The 20,514-nt window shown below is 40.6% G+C and overlaps 1 protein-coding gene across 4 annotated transcripts in view; it reads right to left on the bottom strand.

Annotated features, from left to right (window-relative positions):
• PTPN13 (protein tyrosine phosphatase non-receptor type 13) overlaps nt 1-20,514 on the bottom strand; it is a 375,298-nt gene that overhangs the window by 78,245 nt on the left and 276,539 nt on the right. For 3 of the 4 annotated variants that reach the window (XM_089670565.1, XM_089670567.1, XM_089670568.1), the window contains 6 exons: nt 19,491-19,577; nt 14,341-14,448; nt 13,553-13,684; nt 12,544-12,998; nt 12,301-12,444; nt 6,466-6,559 (listed from right to left, as the gene is read on the bottom strand). In XM_089670565.1, coding sequence (XP_089526691.1) covers nt 6,466-6,559; nt 12,301-12,444; nt 12,544-12,998; nt 13,553-13,684; nt 14,341-14,448; nt 19,491-19,577 — 1,020 coding nt within the window. The remainder of the gene's footprint in view (nt 1-6,465; nt 6,560-12,300; nt 12,445-12,543; nt 12,999-13,552; nt 13,685-14,340; nt 14,449-19,490; nt 19,578-20,514) is intronic. The other variant, XM_089670566.1, reaches the window with a different exon arrangement.

Raw genomic sequence — 20,514 nt, 5'->3', positions numbered from 1 at the left:
TTTTCTGGCTTCACTGGACATCTAGGGTATTTATTTTTTTTTTTACAAATTTTATTTAACAGAAAAGGCAGTTTCCAAAACAATCAAAATACAGAGATAAAGAGAAAGCATCCACAGGTACAAGGTACAACTTCCATTACATTACAGGCATAGTATATAGACAATGCAATGACTTGGAGAGGTCATGTACAGCTGATACAGTTGGGTTTATACAGACCTAGGACTAGAGAGGGAACCACCAAAGTTGTTTTTTTTTTTTTTTTTTTACATAAAGAAAAACATGTTAAATTCCATGTACTCGGGTTTATCCCGAATGCCGAATTGTGACTGATTTGTTATTTCGTACCTTTGTATGAACTGATTAAATGGATTTTTCTGCAAGAACATGCTCCTAAATTATTTTGCCTATTATGCACGGGTGATGGAATTGATTTCTTTTTGTAAAAACTGGACAGGACAGCACATATCTGCCTTAATGACCTATGGACGTGGATCCTCACTGACCTGGACATGCTGAACGAATTAAAGGATTCTGAGAGAGTGCATATTGACCTGTAGTATTTATAGGTCAACTTGTGGAGGTGAACATGCATGCCTGGTGGTGGCAGACACAGTGGTGTACTAAGTGGAAGATAGACGATTAAACTTTACTGCTGAGTGTTATTGGACATCCTTGTGACTTATCTATTGTCACATTGGGCTTTCACTATTATTATTATATACCCCTCAGCATTCTAGCCCCCTTTGGGGTTGGAGTAATAGCTGGGTATACTTTTATTCCTTTAAGTACATTACTTCTGTCACTGAGGATTGGTGGTTATGAATTAGGTACACTTAATAAAGGGGCCGGTGAGTGGAACTCTGAAAGCAACTGTCACTTACTGTCAGCACCCAATTGCTTATTTGGTGGTCGTGATTAGTTACCAATGCAAGTTGGGTGCTGACAGTAAGTCACAGTTGGTTTCAGAATCTTGCAGAAGATCAGAGTGGCATAAATCTCAAGGATTTAGTCCAAGATCCTTCATTATTGGGAGGGACTATATCTGCATATAATTGTGCCAGATGCAATAGGAGATATTAAGGAATCCTTAATAGACTGGTGCGATGAAAAAAACTTGTTCAATTGCTTGATAGCATAAATTGCTAATCAGCCAATCACATGGCAGCAACTCAATGCATTTAGACATCTAGACGAGGTGAAGGCGACTTGCTAAAGTTCAAACCCTGCATCAGAATGGGGAAGAGAGGCGAATTAGGTGACTTTGAACATGGCAAGGTTGTTGGTGCTAGATGGGCTGGCCTGAGCATTTAAAAAACTGCTGATCTACTGTGATTTTCACGTACAACCACCTCTACTGTTTATACAGAATGGTCCTAAAAAGAGAAAATATCCAGTAAGTTGTGTGGACGAAAATGCCTTGCTGATGTCAGAGGTCAGAAGAGAATGGGCAGACTGGTTTGAGATGACAGAAAGGCAATAGCAACTCTCTCTTTTCAACCAAGGTATGCAGAATACCATCTCTAAACACACAACATGTCAAACCTTGAAGCAGATGGGATACAGTAGCAGAAGACCACACCAGGTGCCACTCCTGTCAGCTAAGAACAGGAAATGGAGGTTATAATTCAAACAGGCTCACCAATACCACTTTGGTATTGATTGATGTGGGAACACTTTTGATGCTAGGAGCTGCAGTATACAGTGGAGCTCACTTCGAAGAAAACCTTATCCTCATTTGAATATGTAAACATGTTCCACAAAGTCCATGTTTTTGAGTAGTTTTCTCATTTATGTTGTGAAGAGAGCATCAGTTCCTCAAACTGGTTCAGTTTCTCTACCTTTTTGAACCAAAGTCCAGTGGATGGTGGTTGAACGCTTTTCCAGGTAAGAGGGATACATGATTTGGCGGCATTGTGGAGGCGACGGAGTATTGATTTCTTGTAGATTTTGAAAGGTATTTTGGAAATATGGTACATCATAATCAGTAGATTTTTGTGGGATCCTCCGGACCACTTTCCAGTAATTAGAAAGCTTGGGCATGACTAAAAAGATGTGCAGCAATGTGCCCCATTCCTCCTGACGCCACCAGCATTGATCAGAAGTACTCAGAAAATATTTGTGCAAGAGATATGGGGCATGATACCACCGAGTAAAGATCTTATAATTAGTTTCTTTTCTTTTCTTGCAGATCGAAGACTTTAGAGTGAACCTGACAATATTAGTCTGCTGAGCTGCTGTAAATGTTTTACCCAGGTCTGACTCCCATTTCTCAAGAAAGGGTAAGTGATGGCTGTGTCAGGAATGGACTTGCCAATAGTGGTGGGACTCACCTGCCTTGTGGGCTGCAATACCAGGGCTGGCCAGCGGGTGCTCTCAACAACTAGAGGTTCACTTTGGCAATTAGCCATCACCTGCGGCTGATTGCAGGTGTATTTAAGGGATGGCCAGACCTGCAGTCTGTGCCTTGGTGTGTGTTTTTCCATGGGCCCCTGTATCTTGTAACCTGCATTCCTGTTCCTGCCTGACTTGTTGCTGACCCTGCCTGATCCTGAGCTCTGCTGACTTCTCCTGTTTTGATCCCTGGCTTGTGACCCTGACCATTCTCTCCGCCTGCTCCTCCTGTACCTACCTGCCCGATAGTTATCGACCCGGCCTGCCTAACTACGTTGTGCTCTACATGTGTATGTACCTGGGTATCTGTATCAGTTTAGGTTTGGGTTTGTTTCACCTTGTTGTATGTATTTGTGTTAGCTTGGGGTTTGGTGCACTGCGTTTATGTTTGTATTGTTAGTCTTTAATAAAGCGTCTTATTTATACCATATCTGAAGCTTGCGTTTCCCTGTGTCAGTCCACACACTTCTTGTCACACCTGCATCTCTGACAGGCTGTCTGGTGGTGTAATCAGCAAAGAGTACATCTTCAAGCAATATTCCTCTAGGGGAATCCAGAATACTTACACATTTTCCATTTTTTCCATTTAATTTTTTTCCTTATGATCGCTGTCTGTGTTAGAGCCCTCTGGTAGTCTCCTTTGAGGAAAGGCCATATGCCCAGTTTTATCCCAGACCAATGGAGCTTAACATTCAGGTAGAGTGGGACAAACAGACACCTTGGGCAGTCCCATGCATTTGACCTGGAAGGTCAGACTCTCTCTGGCATGGTAGATTTCAAACCTGGGGCTGCAAGAAACCTTTTCCCCTGAAATGTGAAAGGTTCTCATGATGGATTTCTGCCTGTCAAGCTGGGAAGGAGTCCTAGATGTCTTCTTAGTGCAGGAGAATGTTATCAGATGAAGGCTGTCTTTCCATCAACATTCTGGAACTTAGGGCAATTCAGTTGTTCCTTCAATGCTGGATCCCTTAGTAACAAGGTCACCTGACATGAATCCAATCCAACAATACCATTCCCTTGCCAATATGAGGAATTGGAGAGGTACCAGAAGTCATGCCGCTCAAAAGAAAGTGGACTGACTGCAGTCCACATTCCGCATATGTAAGAATGGCAGGTGTCAGTGCCTAGAGGAAGGGGGTGGGCAGGGAATGAGGTGTTAGAAGCCCTTTGCCACAGGTGGGGGACACTGGACATTAATCTTCTTGCATCCAGATTCAACAGCAAACTGGAGATGGTCGTTGCCAGGTCCAGGGATTTGAGACTTTGCAGTGGACACCCTGGTAACTCACTGGGATCAGTTCCACCTGATCTATGCATTTCCATAATTCCAGCATCTCCCTCATGTGCTCTGCAGGATCAAGATGGAGGGCATTCTAGGGATTCTCATCACATTGAACAGGAGTAAGTGGAACTGGGACATGCTTAGATTCCTGGCACTCTCTATGGGCCCTTCAGGATCAATCAGCACTTATGTCTCTAGGACTGGTCCACCATTATGCCTCTGGGTTGCTGATTTTAATGGCTTGGCTGTTGAAGCTCAGGTCCTAAGGGACAAGGGCCTATCTGATCACCCCTACCCTCTTGAAGGCTAAAAAGTAGATTTCTTACAAACTACTACCGAATCTAAAAAGCCTATTATGCATGTTGTAAGACTGGGAAATTTTATCTTAGGATGTATCCAGTCCTTCCTCCAGTCTGGTCTACATCTGACCTTGAGTACCATCAAAGAGGAAATCTCAGTCTTGGCCATTCTATTTCAGAGACCATTGGCCTCTCATTCCCTAGTTAAGGCATTTGTGCCATAACTAGGGAATGAGACACATCTCTTCTCCTGCCCGTCTCCCTCCCCTACATTTCTACTGTGACTGTGCGGGACCTTAACCTGGTTCTTTTGGCACTTCAGAAGCCTCCCTTTAAACCTGTTAGGAATATCCCCTTGCCAAACCCTACTTGCCAGGTGCCATTCTCATTGCTATCACCTCTGTGCAAAGTGTCCCTGAGTAGGCGACGTTATCCTGTATAGAAAAAATACATGTACTAATCGAAGGAGCATAAAACCAAATGATAAAAGAGTCCAAATTAATTTACTGGTTTGGGATATAAAACATCCATCAGGTTACATCCAGCACTTTCAGAGGCCAAAAAATACCCTCCCTTAATCGGGGTGACAACGAAACATAATATAATATGTAATAAAATGTAGATAATCATAAGTATGATCATAATCCTGTAATGTAGATAATCATAGTCTGACAGTGTAAAAGGTTATGGGTAACATACATACATACATATACAAATCAATAGAAATAAACATATATCAGATGGCAAGTGACAATGTGCAAAAAGTTAGTCCAGGAATTATCAAATGCTACAGGGTCCATACATACCTTTGTACATACAACTGAATGATGACAAGACTATCCTGGAGCCTAAAGTCTCTACCTAAAGTATATACCGACTGATTTTACTGTTGTGGGTTTTGCAACACTCTAAGTCCCATGTTTACATATAATTGCTTGGTAAATAGGAATACTGTAGTGATCGCTGTTATATACTTTTTCATAGATATGAATCACTGGAGGCTTCAGTAGTAGAGGAGGGGCCTTCTCAGCTAAGCACACCCTCCAGCATGCATGCCTGAGGTAAGAACAGATGGATTCCAAGAAGTAAATGCTACATAAATCTGCCCTTACTCAAGATGAGCATGGCCAGGAATGCTAGGGGGTGTTTTTCAAAGTGATTAAAAAACATGGAGACATGGATGGTTGGATGAGTTTGCTCTGAATATTAAAAATGAATCAAATAGAATTTTTTGATTTGTGGTGAACAGATGCAGTGTAGTGAGTTAGTAAAGAGAGAAGGAGAGAAGCACCTCTAAGTGCAATATTTCTCTTTATTCAGGTATATAGGTAGGAACACTCACATAGATAAGGTAAGTATAAGCATAAAAACCGTGTTTGGTGTAATCATCAGTAGGTGGGTATCCAGGGTGAGAGCTGTCATCTGTGTGGGTAATGGAGAAGTCAGCGTGCCGCTGGAGCAGCATGGTGGCTGGAGGGGAACAGCTGTGAGGCCGGCCGGCGTGCACGTCCTCCCTCAGAGCCGGGTGGAACGCACGCTGGAACGCAGCGGCGGCGTGGCCGCGATGACGTCAGATACCCAAGGTGCACTGCGACGCATTTCGGAGCATGCGCTGGCCGGGAAAGGCGGAAGTGCCCTCCTTTGTCAAGCAGACAAAGACCTATTGTGCCAACAGCTGTCCTGTGTATTTGATGAAAACAACTCCAGCAGTTGTAGAACATCTGGACAAGTGGCATGAAATTTCTTCTCTGACTACAGTGCAATCCATAACTATTATAGACCATCTGGGTCATTTAGGTATGGAAGTATAGATAAATAATTAAATCCAAGATCCATCAAAGATCTGAACAATGGGTGGTTCAGGTGTTATGGACCCAAAAGTGATATTGCGGTTTTGACTTGACCAATGCTTTGTTATCTCTCAGAAACTCCAATGGTGAAATACTGTATATAATTTTCATATTTTCTGTCTCTGCCTTTTCTCCAAGGTCAATGAAGGATACCATTCTATTACAGCTAGACTTCCCAAACAAAAAAGTGAACATGCAGTCTTAAGTCAGCCATACATGGATTCAAATTCGACCTGTTAAGCAGGGGCCAGCCGAATTTCGATTCATGTATGTGGACAGTGGTTTCAGAAGTGATCCACTTCTGTACAACCAGCCTGTTGGATAAATGCTGTTTGTTCAGTGCCGCTGGCTATAGCCGGAAGCACTGATCAGTGTATTCTGATAGCAGGGACGTCTCTCCGCTTTCAGAACATAATAGCTCAGTGGGAGTGATGCTGCCATCCACCTCAGATGTGTGGATGGGGCAATTGGGTCAGCTTTTTTTTTGCTTTAGACTGCAAGCACAAAGAACTGAATGCTAGTAGTGCACTTTTACAAAAACATCACTGGGCAGCATGAAGAAAAGTGCAATGTACACAACTGTTGTAAATGCTGTTATTTGTAAAATGATTAAAGAGAAGTGTGTGCAATTCCAGAACATACCCTTTTGTATTCTGCCTTCAGCTTCAGCTGCACCCTTTGGTATCACAGCTTTCACATAGATCCCACCATGTTTCACGCTGGTGTTCACACCTCCCTAAGTAAACAAAGAACCAGAAAAAAAACAAGCATTAGCAATGATAATAATCTGTTGCCTTCTAAAGACCAGGAACAATGGCATAAATCTACAATGTGGCCATAAAACAGTGGTCTAGATAAGAAATGGGATCAGGGTCAGTAAAGTCAGTACAGATGGTAATCGCTTAGCCTAGGAATGGTGAAGTATAGCTCCAAGTGAGGGTAACTCTTAGCCCCAAGAAGTCAAGCCCTAGGATTAAAGTTGGCCACATAATGATCGAGAATCAGCCAGTTCAGGACAGGCCGACCAACTAATCTGTTATTTGATCCACTTCTACTGGAAAATCTGTATTGATCAGTGGCTGCAGCTGTTGATCAGTGTATTGATGTGGTGGTGGTGGTGGTGGTGATGGTGGGGGGGGGGGGGGTATTCCTCCATCGATCTCTTTTGTCTTTTTTGTTCATCCTGCTAATTAACAATGGTAAATTTGGAAGTATTTTGGGAGCTGGCCTAAACACTTATTAGCTAACAGATTCAGCTCTTAAATAATGTGCCTATCAAGGTGCTTTATTTTACTATTCGTAGAGCACAGTGAGTCCACTATGATTTCCCATTTTTACATAAATCCACAATGGTACCTTTAGGGCAGGGGCATACATACAAGGGTTACAAATTGCTGGTATGACTCCCCTGTACACTGGACAGGAGGGGAGACATATAGAGGAACTAATCCCCTTCACGGAGGGGATTGGTTCCTCTACATGCGGCCTTGTCTATCCACCTCCTGCTGTGATCAGCCCCCTGTGTGATCCCCTGGCCCTCCCTCAACCCTCACAGTACTGCTGGGTTCCCTCTTCCCCTCTCCCGCTGGCTGCTGCGGGGGATGTGTCAGGTTGAAGAACAGTGATTTACTGGCCCCTTCTTTGTCTTAATGAATAGAGTCAGTGATCGGTACCTTCAGATTGTGACACAATGGGAAGCTCTGTACAGGGTTATTTCTGTCCATTCATTCTGTGCTGCTGAAGAAACGTCTCAAAAGGTAAAAAATCAGAGGTTTGTTGAGACCCCTGATATTTCACCAATGCCCTCCAACGGAGTTCCTAACAATGTGCAAAACTAAAAAATAAATAAAATAAAATGGTAAAAACGAAAAGAAAAAAAAACAAAGATACAAAACTACTGACACCAGTGGCGGAGCTACCAGAGTCACAAAGGTCGCACTTGCGACTGGGCCCTGGTGTTCTACCACTGTTGGGGGCTCCAATATGGTAAGAAGGGGGCCCACTGCAGAATATGTAACAGTGCCCCACTGGACCGTAATAAGGGCCCTACGATGGGAGTAAGGGGCTCTGGGATCAGTGGGAAAGGTCCTGGCTGAAGGACTCTTCACGGTTTCTTGCACTGGGACCCTGAAATTTCTAGTTATGCCTCTGGTTTAAGGTGAATCTTTCTGTTCTCTAAACATACGTGTTTTGAACAGAAAGAACGGATCCTGATATTCAAATTTTGACTTCAAAAGTCAACCGCTAAACTGATATATTCATCTTCCCTTGGCTACATACGAATGCCTACTGCCCTGCAGAGAGCAGGGATACTTGATTGTAACAAGAAAAGCAGAGGACTTTTTGGCATGTATATTGTGTATTGTGTATGAAAGCTAGGCATCACCCTCGCTATGTTGTGCAAAAAGTAAAACAGTGGCTCCCAACAGTGAAAAATAAGGTCTTCAGGGATACATTGGAACAAAACTTTCTTTGCCGATTATGCACAAGTTTCTGATAAACTGAAGAGTTCCTAGTTGGGAGCAGTTTCCGTAAATACTGGAAAAGGAAAGGGTTATTTTAAGGTAAACTGGTCATGCCAGTAACATGTAGGCTGCCATTACTGATCTCCTCTTAAAATGCTAGTTGCCTGGCTGTTCTGTTAATCCGCTTACTTTATGAACCCAAGCTTAAAGTTATCCAAAAATATTCCATGCACATCAAGTACTTGATGGCCCTGTAATGTAATTTCCATGAAAAGGTTTCTTACTGTGTTTTTTTGTTTCCTTGTAATGTCCTTTGTGAGCTCCCAAACCTCTCCTTTCCCTTTTCACTTCCCTTTTTAAGGAATGAGCAGTGGCTAGGTTCCTACATACAGTGGGACGTATCCACCCTCTAACACAGGGATCTCCAAACTTTCTGAACAAAGGGCCAGTTTACTGTCTTTCAGACTTTAGGGGGGCCGGACTGTGGCCAGTGGGAGTAGAAATTGTCTTGGAGTCAGTGGGAGTAAACAATGCATCTTTGATATTAGGGGGAGGAATAGAGCTCCATTGTTGGTGTCATTAGAAAAAATAGTGCCCTGTTGTTGGTGTTAGTAGAATAGTACCCCCTTGTCGGTGTTAGTAGGAGAAATAGTGCCCTGTTGTTGGTGTCAATAGGAGGAAAAGTGCCCTATTGTTGGTGTCCGTATGCAGAACAGTGCCCTATTATTGGGGTCAGTAGGCGGAATAGTGTCCCACTCGTTGGTTCCAGTGGGAGGAATCCTGTCCCATTGTTGGTGTCAGTGGGAGGAATAGTGCCTCATGGTTGGTGTCAGTGGGAGGAATAGTGCCTCATGGTTGGTGTCAGTGGGAGGAATAGTGCCTCATGGTTGGTGTCAGTGGAAGGAATAGTGCCCCATCGTTGGTGTTAGTGGGAGAACTCATGCCCCATTTTTGGTGTCAATGGAAGGAATAATGCCTGCTGTTGATGTCAGTAACAGGAATTATGCTCCATTGTTGGTGTCAGTGGAAAGAATAATGCCTGTTGTTGATGTTAGTAGCAGTAATCAGTAATTATGACCCTTTTTTGATGTCAGTGGGAGGAATTGTACCCCATTGTTGGTGTCAATTGAAGGAATAATGCCTCATGGTTGGTGTCAGTGGAAGGAATAGTGTCCCATCACTGATGTCATTGGGAGGAATAGTGCCCCATCATTGGTATCAGTGGGATAAATAATGCCTCATGGTTGGTGTCAGTGGAAGGAATAATGCTCCATCATTGGTGTCAGTGGGAGGAATCATGCCCCATTGTTGATGTTAGTGGGAGGAATAATGCCTGTTGTTGTCAGTAGCAGGAATTATGCCAGATAAAGGCAAACAAAGGGCCATAATTTGGAGACCACTGCTCTAATAGGAAGTCAGAGAAAAAAAGAAATTTGAAGGAAGATGGTAGAATAATAAGGACGTTTTCTTTTGAGTTAAGAGATACTTGGAATAGATGTCACTTTCACCTCTTTGTCTACCAAGTTTTGTTTATAAGCATCCTGTATTCACAGGGTTAAAACAAGCTCAAGGCTGCAGCTGTAGAGTTTTCTTCAGCCAACTCCCAGCTTTCATGTACAGCCACCTAATCACTTTAATGATACAGTGAAAGTGTGCCCCCTAAGCCCCCCTTCTCTGTTCCTCTCTGCGCTTAATGAACCCAGAAGTGCTCAGCTCTGAGTGTTCCTGGGTTCAGAGCTGTCAAAATCCTGGATAAACAGCCAATCAATTACAGTCCTGTGCTTGATCTACTGGAGTGGAAGCGCAGAGGAGACATTAGGGTCCAACACACCCTTGAAGTCTCCACAAGCAGAACCTGTCTCCTGCCTGTCCCCTGCCAATGCTGTCACATAAGAGTTAAAAAATGTTAACTTATAATAAAACTTAAAAAATGATGAATTAAAAAAGATGAAATGTTATAGAATTGGCCACATATATAGCGGTTAAACAGTTATAATTATTTCAAGAGCGCATTGTACATAGCACACTTGCTGTTGATTTTTTTTTCTGTAATTTTAGCATTTAGAGGTGATTACATTAGAATGGCAAATTTACCAAATAGGCCATGGATTAAGAAGCTTCAAATCAAACATCATGCTAATCATTAGTACATCAAAATGAAGATAAAGTAATGTGATTAATGAGTAGAATACACACAATACATTATTCTTTAAAAAGGGGAGCACATATGTTTTCCAATAGTAAAGCCAGGCATTATAGGGTTCAGTTATGAAAATTTTAGTAATGAAATGTGGAAAAAAAAGCAGACCATAGCAACCAGATCTTTTGTTTAATTTTCACAGTGAATGAAAGATAAAGCTTAATTGGCTGTTGTTGGCATCTGCAACACCTTGCAATTTCCATGTTTTATAAATTAGCACATATATAAAAAATTAGCAAAGACTCTCTTTAAAGGACCAGAGCATCTAAAAGATACTGACATTTAATATATTATGAGTTCTGGTAGGTATGATTTTGCAAAACAAAATTGACATCCTGTTGAGTAATCCCATAGATGGATACTGCAGCAGCCTCTGGTCTACCAATAATGGCTGATAACATAAATATGAAATGTAAGACACTAAAGATGCTGATAAATTACAAAATCTCAAATTCTAAGGTACTGAAGGTTCCAGATACATATCTGAATGTGTTTTAGATTAAGCTGTTCCTTTAAAAGGAGAGTGTGCTCTCAATCAAGCAAGATGCATTGGAGGTAAACTGCAAGAAGCAAGCAATTATATTACAAATATCAGCTAACTGTATACATTTAGTCATTCTATAAATAACTAAGAACTATAGAAAATCAGTCCACTTTAAAAAAACAACAAAGTTTACGTATGTCAGTGGCTTGCCTGACAGTCAATTATCCCTGGCACAATAACTTGGAAAACTACTAAGATAGATGGACAAAATAAATCCCTCGAGAAATACAGGTATGAAAGGAATTTCTGAGCCACAAAAGATTTCATCATACCAACTCATCGATAAAGATAAAGTGATTAGGACCCAACAAAGAAACAAGAAATAAAATGGCTCTAGAGCAAATAAAGAAACAATCCTTAATAATCCAGACTGCCTAACAAATACCTAAACTAGTTGCTGGGAAACGTATAAACTGAAAATACACACATCTATTCCCCAGAAGTACATGGCTATTTTGCAGCTAGAAAAGAGTTGCAGAAAATAGCTAAACATATATGAAAAGCAGATGTCTGCGCCACAATAAATTGTCACCGTAACATTTTATGAACAACAGCAGGAACTCAAAGCTGTGTGCCATAACTTGTAATTGATCTCTCATGTTGGAAATACATGACATGGCAGCTTTTGAGCCCCATATAACAGTGTGTCTTTGTGAAAAAACACAAAAAGACAAAGAAAGGAGAATAGCTTTCAAACAAATATACTGTATATTCTATAAACCTACACAAATATGTGCTATGTATATCACCAAAAAAGTAAATAGAAGTTAGGATACCCTACCTACTTATTGTTTGTAGCAGAAACTAGATATATTAGGTAGGTTGGTATATTACAGGAATGGCTGAAATGTCATGAACAAACAGGCTTGATGTTGCTTATATTAGCAGAAGATAATGAATTTAAATGGAACCAGACAAAGCCACCTTCGTTTATAGTTTTAGAATGCAGATGCTTGATCCAGATCAGTGTCTGACCTATCATAGAAAACAAAATTGCTTCAATATGCTATTGCTCAACCACTTTCATTGTGATCCTGAACTATGGTCCTCTCACTAAACTCTTATCCCATTTTTATGTTCTTTTATACAGACTGTGGGTGGCTACTAGTGCATGTCATCAAACTATAATAACCTTCTTTTGTCCATCTAACAATTTAGGCTACAGCCAATAATCAGTATAAAGAAATCCCAAGATAAGTATATTGAACTGATAATAAACATCTCAATACAAAGCATGCAAGGAAAGCAAAAGGAGAAAAACGCAAAACCTTGTCAAACAGTACCGTGACACTTATCCCCAAGCTGTCATCCGCTTTGCCCAGCACAACTGTAAAGACATCTCCTGGTTTAAGGGGCACTGTTGAAAGTCTGTTGGTATTGAGATTCTGTGCTGGAACCCCCAAAATCGACTCCTTTGGATCAAGTGCAAAAAAAGGAAATTGATAAATTACTGAAAACTAATATAAATGTGAAATATGTGTTATAATCTACTGTATTGACATGTAAAGAACCTTTTTGGCTGTCCTTGGTTCATGGCTATTTGAGGAGGTGGCCTCATCCATGTCGGAGTCTCCTCTGTCAGAATAATCTGTGGAGTCCGTCAGACCTGAACGCTTCCCTCTTCCTCTACGATTGTTTTCTCCTTGAGTTTTCTTTCTGTCACTGCACTTAGCACTGACTGATGGTGAGCTTCTGGCAGATTGTGACAGAGGAGTGGTCTGCTCCTTTGTGAGGTTCCTGATGAGGCCATTGATGTGACTGTTCGACAAGCTTGCACTCTCTGTTCGCGAGTCCTGAGAACTTAGGCTTCCTTCTCGTTTTCCAGCAGAAACTCCAGATGAACTTCCAGATAGAAGTCTCACATGACCTCGAGCCTTTCTGCGTTCTTCTGAAGAAGACTGTGCTTCATTGTCTTGACTGGAAAAAGGTGCGCGGGGGAAGGTTTTCAAACCAATAGCCTGATGTTCTAGAAAAAAAAGTTATTATTACCACTCACTTCTCTTCTTGTATAATTAAATTATTTGCATGCTGTATTTTACATGCTAATCATAAATTAACTTCAATAAATATATACGATCGAAAAACGAATAACTTGTTATCCACATAGCATGGTAAAAAAACAGATCCAATTGAAAGACTGAGCATTATATATGTACTTGAACTGTCCATCTGTACTATGTGTCCAATCCAGTTTTTCAACATTAAGAGAATCTTCAGTTAAGGCATTGTATTAATTGTAACCATCTTTTTTCTTCTATTATGAAATAAACCTAATCTGGACAAGAGATGCATTTTCTACATTACACATAATAAAAATCCAGTGTATTAGAATTAAGTTACTACTTGTAGCCTCTAATTAAAAAAAATATTTGGGATTCATCTGGATAATAGCAGTCATGTACACTGTACATCATGTTAAGAAACACAATTCAAAATACAGTTCCAAAGGCTTACTAATACTGAAAAATTACTAAGGTAACACAAGTCAGGCTGAAATATGTTGGTCAGCAATATAGATACCTTGTTGATGTTTTTCCTTTGGTTGAGATACCAGAAGTGTAACATCCTCTGGTGAACTCTGAAGTATATCCAGAGCTGCCTGATGATGGACACCTTCTAAGCTCACACTGTTCACAGATATCAGGCGATCTCCTGTATGCAAACAACATTATTAATATTATCTACTGACAAACACTCTCAAGGGAGACCGTTTTTCCTACTCTTACAATTGTCAGTTTTAGGAATACTGACAAAGAAATACCACACTGTCTCTTTCAGCCTTTTGTCCACAGCCTCAGTGTGTCCTGTGCAGCCATGATGCTAGTAGAAGATGTTAGTCCTAAGGAGGGCAGAAAGTATAAATCCAGCCCTGAAAAAAGGTGTTTTTCTGCATGCTATTAAACTCCTGACCTCTAAGCCATGAGTTGTATCCAATCACTGATATGCTGCCTAATTAATAGGTAAGCAGAAATTGGCTGTGATGATGAGATCATTTCATTTTATGTTTTAACAATCTGAAAATATATTTGCTGGTGTTGTTTTATCTTAATAAATGTGAGCCTTCCATTCCTTCAGCCTCTCCTGAAAAAACTGTTTTTTTCTGCAAATGTTAGTTGCCTGATTCCATGCTGATCCTTTGTTTTCAAAGGTTTAAAGCAATGAAGAGGGTTAGTATAAGAGCCAAGCATTCAGAGGCTATGGCAATCCCCATAAATGCAAATCTGAAGTGACTAACCTTTTTTTGTTTACAGATATTGCATTAGCTAGCTTTAAATGCCGAAAAATAGTCCCTCTTTCTTAGTTCCTACCTGGCTTCAACCGTCCATCCACATCTGCAGGTCCACCTGGCGTTATAGAGCTGATAAATATGCCAAGATCAAGCTTTCCTGTTGTCTCTCCACCCATTATCTGGAACCCTAAACAAATTATGAAAAATGATCACAAAGACAGTATGAGCTCTGATTGGATCAAACAGTTGGACTTCCCTCCCAACCAATCAGGACTATAGGCTGGCATTCTAAAGATAAAAAGACAAAAAAGCATATAGTCACCATGCTATACTCATACCAGTCTTTAGGAGAGTTAGTTTTGGGTCCATGTGCCTATTTTAAAAAAGTAACAAAAAACATGACTTCCTTCAAAACCACACACCTTGTGGTGATTGTTCACCATAGGGCACAGGAATCCTGGGGATATCTGGCTTATGTGTAATTAGCCATCCCTGACACTACTGATAGTGGTTATTTGGCCTGGTTTTTAAATAGAGAGAATCACAAACTTGCTGCCACTTTTTCTTCGAAAACTTTCTGTGTGACCCATCTGTAAGGGGTTTTTTGTCCATTTTTTTAAGTCTTTTAGCATTGCTCCTATTACTTTACAGCAGTAGTGCTGGGCCAAACAATACTAGCAAGAAACCCTGGAATGCTAAAGCAATATTAAAGTACATGTGAATCCTCATCTTGTAAAACAACCCATTCAGTTTGAATTAGAAATGAAAAGCAAAACATTTGTGTGTAGATATAAAAAACATTATAAGCACCTTTTTGATCTGTTCTCAGCTTTATAAGAAGCTCAGAGAGCTAGGGGAGGAGAAACAGAAGTACACTGGGTCTTCCCAGTGAATAGCTGTGTGTGTTTGGGGGGGGGGGGGTGGTGTTTCAGGACAAGTCTGATCATTGGAGGAGAGCAGGCTGAGTTCTCAGCACAGCTAGAGAACTGATCAGACTGTGCTCTCATGCTTTGTGGTCAGTTTTTAATAGGAAAGCAGGGAGACTGGCAGGAACACTAGGGATTTCACACAAAGGAAGCGATACAAAGCGAAGAGGATACTTCTCCATACAAGTACAAGGTACAGCAGGAGCATATCAGGAATATGACATTTTTGGGTTTATATATTGTTTAACAGCCAAGTTTTGCTTTTCCATACACTGAAAAGAAATAGCTCATGTATGCGTACGTGTATGTACAGCCTAAACTTTTCGGTTTCTGATAAAGTAGGGAAAGGTTGAGACCCCTGTCAGTTTATTTTTCCTGTGTGTGTTCTATTGCTGAGAATTAGCATTCATTTCCTGTCCTGGAGACACAACAGAAGGGAGAGAAAATCTCTCAAAAAAAGAGATTTTTTCTTTTTGACAGCTGTCACCAGAACAAGTATTGCAAGATTTAATCTGCTGTTCTGGAAACAACTGCAAAATGTTAGAATTCACATCACTTTCTTTGTTGGTGACTATAACATAGATCAGGATTATTATATTTTTGTGAAATCTATCGCCTCAAAATGAACATCAGTTACATGAAAATTAAACAAAAACAAGTGTGTAAGCAGGTTAGCTGATCTGAAACAGGGGGTCTAGAGAAGAAGGCTTCTCTCAGAAGGGAACACAGAATTCATTGTATTCCATACCATAATATAGCCAATTAGTCACCAAGAATTTGGGCTCAGGTCCCTGCTGAACTCAAGATACAATATACCAGACCTATGCTTAGAGAAAAGGATCAGTATTCAGAGATTACTCCAGTGACATGCATCTGGAAACTCAAGGCTGCAGGGTCTCACTAGGAGAAGACTAGAAGAAAATCAGAACTGTTGAGACATATAGTTCTGTATATGAGTATGTTGTGATTGAGACTGGTACATGTAGTTCCTTATTACCTTGGAGCTGCAATCTGGACACCAAGACTTCTCCAACACAGCTGTGCACCCAGGACACATGCCCCACATCTCTTGTGGGTTGTCCTTGGTCCTTGATGTCACATTCCCCACTGCACTGAACCAGTCAGCATCTCTCCCTGCTGACTACCTGTCACAGACAGCTTACCCTAAGCTCCTCCTTGGCTCACACACATGGGGGGGGGGGGGGGCTGGGAGAGAGGACATTTCCAATGCCATACTGTACTGAGATCTATAAGTTCAGGGAGGCGTGTAATTGTAGTGAGCAACAGGCTGATCTGATCTGGGGGACAGAGATAACTAATCCTTGGAGTGAGAGGATTATTGCTAAAATGGGGACTTGGAGAAGGAGGAGGGGATTTGTACTAAGAAGAAGTTGAATTAGAGAAAGGGGGGAGGGGGGAAATTATCTGTGCTAGAAAGGAGAATTTGTGGGGGGGAGGGGGGGCGGGGGCATTGTGCTGGGAGTAGTTTGGGGGGAGGATTTGTCCCAAGATGGAGAATTTGGGGGGAAAGAGTTGTGCTATGGAGGGATTGGGAGAGAAAAAGGATTTGTGCTGGGGAGGGGGCATTTGGAGGAGGAGAGGATTTGTGCTCTAGAATGTGTGTGTGTGTGTGGGGGGGATTTATAGTGGGGAGGTTACACAACCCAGACCCCTGCAAACACTTCATTCTGTAATCCTGACCCCTGCAATCTGCACTTTACACACACCTGCTCCAAGCATTTTGTGTATTACATTTTCCTGGCCCCTCCATTCTGTGTGTTTTACACTCTTGACCCCTGCACTCTGTGCATTACATATTCCTGACCCCTTCACTCTGTGTGTTATATACTTCTAAACCCAGCACTCATCACGGCACTGTGTGTTACAATTAATACACTGTATTGTACACTGCATACATCTGACCAAGGAGTTTATTGTCTTAGCTGTTGGTTGCTAAGTATTTCTTCTTCTTTACAGTAGGCTCAGACAAAGTGTTAAAATTATTGTTGATTGGTTGTTTTGTGTCCGAGAGACTCTTGCTTGAGGCACAGCAATCAAAGCATATTTAATGGGTAGAAGAAGACTTCTGTTTTATTTAATAATTTTATAAAAAATGAAACAGATAGAGCTTTCTTTGGCGGTATTTAATCATCACTCTTTTTTCACGATATAAGGGGAATAAAATTACAAAAAAATGTCCCTTATTTTATGTTGAAGTAAAAATGCCAAGACAGTAGGAACACCCCCATAATAACAAATTTTTGGAACGTAGAAACCCAAAAGCCACCTCATCTGCCACAATTTTTTGGGGCTCAAAATTCTAGTATTTAGTAGTGCATCGAAATAAAAATTCTGGTACCGAAACCGAAATGATTAGTTTTTAAAAATGAATATATATATCTTTGGAAAAAAAATACACTTTGATTAAAAAAACAAACAAAAAAAAAAAACAATATATACCCCACATTTTTTCTAAAATATGAAAGAGGATGTTACAACGAGTAAATAGATACCCAACATGTCACGCACGATCGCGGAATGGTGTGAAACTGCGGTACTTAAAAATCTCCATGGGTGATGGTTTAAAAATTTCTACAGGTTAGTAGTGTAAAATTACAGAGGAGATCTAGTGCGAGAATTATTGCTCTTGCTCTGACGTTCGTAGCGATACCTCACGTGTTTGGTTTGAACACCGTTTACATATGTGGGCAAGGCCTACGTAAGCGTTCCCCATTACGTGCGAGCACAGGGGGACGGGGGCACTTTAAACTTTTTTTTTTAACATTTATTTAATGTTATTCTGTTTTATTTTTTGCACTGTCCCTTTAAAAAAATTTCTATCACTTTTATTCTTATCACAAGAAATGCATGCATCCCTTGTGATAGAAATAATTAGTGACAGGTCCTCTTTATGGAGAGATATGGGGTCAATAAGACACCACATCTCACCTCTGCAATGTAAAGAATTAGATCAAAAAAGCATTGATCTAGTGCAGTGTTTCTCAATCTTTTTTCAGTTAAGGCACCCTTTAAAATTATGAACAGTCCCAAGGCACCCTATAAAATGATTGTGAGCAGCACAGTGGCTAAGTGGTTACCACTTCTGCCTGGCAGTACTAGGGTCGTTGGTTCGAATCCCAACCACGGCACCAACTGCCTGGAGTTTGCATGTTCTCCCTGTGCCTGCGTGGGTTTCCTCCGGGTACTCCGGTTTCCTCTCACACTCCAAAGACATGCGGGTAGGTTAATTGGCTCCTGTCTAAATTGGCCCTAGTATGTGTGTGTATGAACGTGAGTTAGGGACCTTAGATTGTACACCCCTTGAGGGTTAGAGACTGATGTGAATGTACAATATGTATATGCAAAGCGCTGTGTAAATTGACAGCGCTATATAAGTACCTGAAATAAATAAATAGACAGTCTTGCGGCATCCCATTCTAAAATGGGGTGCCTCAAGACTGTCCATCATTTTAAAAGGGCACCCTATTCTAAAATGTTAAAAACTATTCTAATAGTTTTATATAATGCAGCAATATCCAAATATGTAGGACACCCGACATTAGAGCCGATTTATTCTTCCAAAGCAAATGCACTTTTGCACAGTGGTATTCCAGTGTTTTTCTTCTCACTCACTAACAATAACCAACAATAACACAGAAAGGGATTACACATTGGTCACCACTCAGCCAGGTTATAACAAACAAATGCTGTCTTTTTAATATCTCAATCAGCTACTGTGATCAATAAAATCCATAAACAAATGTTAAAGCCTTAAGCTGGCCATACACTATTAGGATTTAGTTCAACTTTGTTTTATAAACGTTCGATCTATTAGTCATTAGTGGGGTAAAACAATATTCGTTTTCAGCCACAGTGATAAGAATATTCAGAGGAACAGAATGGAAAATGTTTCTGAAGGAATCACTAAGTGTATATGATTTTTGCTTTGGAAATTACATGCATTACGAAATTTAATATTAATAGCAAATCAAATTTTGAAGTGTGTTCAAATGACATTCATTATCAAATGTACTGAGATTTTTTTGTATGAATATTTTTGTAAATATTTGTATGAATGTTCATACAATTACAAACGTTTAGTTTTGAACAAGTTAAGAAAGAGGTAAAATTAATGCCGGTTTGTTTTTATTTCTGCCTAGGGAGAAACTCCCTTACTTTCTGTCTCTGTGACACCCTTACAAGACAATAGGGATGGAGTTGTCATTAGAACGGGAAGGCATAATCAGCAATAAAAACATGCTTAGTAGTTCTAACTCTTCATAAAAAAAGAAGAAAAACTCACCAAGGTCATATTTGGGATCCTTCTTTAACTTTACCAAAGTGATCTCTCTCTCAGGTGTAGAAGTCAATATTCTGCTCTGCATCTTTTCTAAGGATAGAGTTAAACTGTTACCTATATTGGACCAATACACGAAACATGGATTGTACTTGCCAGTATTTTCTATTTGAAGAGTGTGTTGTACATTCAATGTAATTATAGAACACCCAAGTTTGCCATTTAGCATAGGAATCTGTTTCTTTAGCATACAACAGCTTGCTGTTTGGTATTAAGTGACAATAATGTATACAGTTCCAAATGCCATACATTTCATATTCTAAACATTGCTCACAAATAACCAGTATGACTTTACATTTCCATCTTTTGGATACTTAAATATGGCAACTTATTGGTATTAATGGAAAATACTACCAATTATATCTGTGCCAGTTTTCATTTCAAAACATTTCAAAATGAGGAAGAACAGACTACTCTGTGGTTTACTTCTATTAAAGTAGAAATAAAAGTGGTTCTAAAGGCTCCCTTTATTAACCTAAAATAAAAAAGTGGTTTATACTTACCTGCTCCTTGCACTGGTATTGCACAGAGCGGCCCCTCACCTCCTCTTCTGGGGTCAATAACCAGCACTCTCTGGTCCTCCTTTTCTGCGTCTGCCACCATAGAAAGCCGCTGGCTATTGAGGCAGACGTTTTGGCATTCTCCTGAGCCAGGCTGTTTGTGTCCATAGACACACACAGCGCAGCTTGGCCCCACCCCCGCCTCACTGGATTTGACTAACAGCAGTAGGAACTAATGGCTCCTGCTGCTATCAATCTGCCCTGTAAGACCAGGAAAAGAGAGCAGCGCTGCTTCAAAGGACACAGCACTGGATAAATACAGGACTCAGATAAATATTAGGAAGGGGGTGCAGGGAAGCAAACAGGTATTGAAAGGTTTTTTACCTTGTAGGTAATGCATTAAGGTAAAATGTCTTGTGACTTTAAAAGATTTAAAGAAAACGGTGTTTATTTTATTTTGGATAGCGTTA

The sequence above is a fragment of the Staurois parvus genome, unplaced genomic scaffold (assembly GCF_062004578.1).
Source record: "Staurois parvus isolate SC_StPar_1 unplaced genomic scaffold, SC_StPar_1.0 ptg000091l, whole genome shotgun sequence".
Lineage (NCBI taxonomy): Eukaryota > Metazoa > Chordata > Amphibia > Anura > Ranidae > Staurois > Staurois parvus.
Note: the sequence above shows the minus strand (reverse complement) of the source record. Positions and strands in the feature narration are given on the sequence as shown.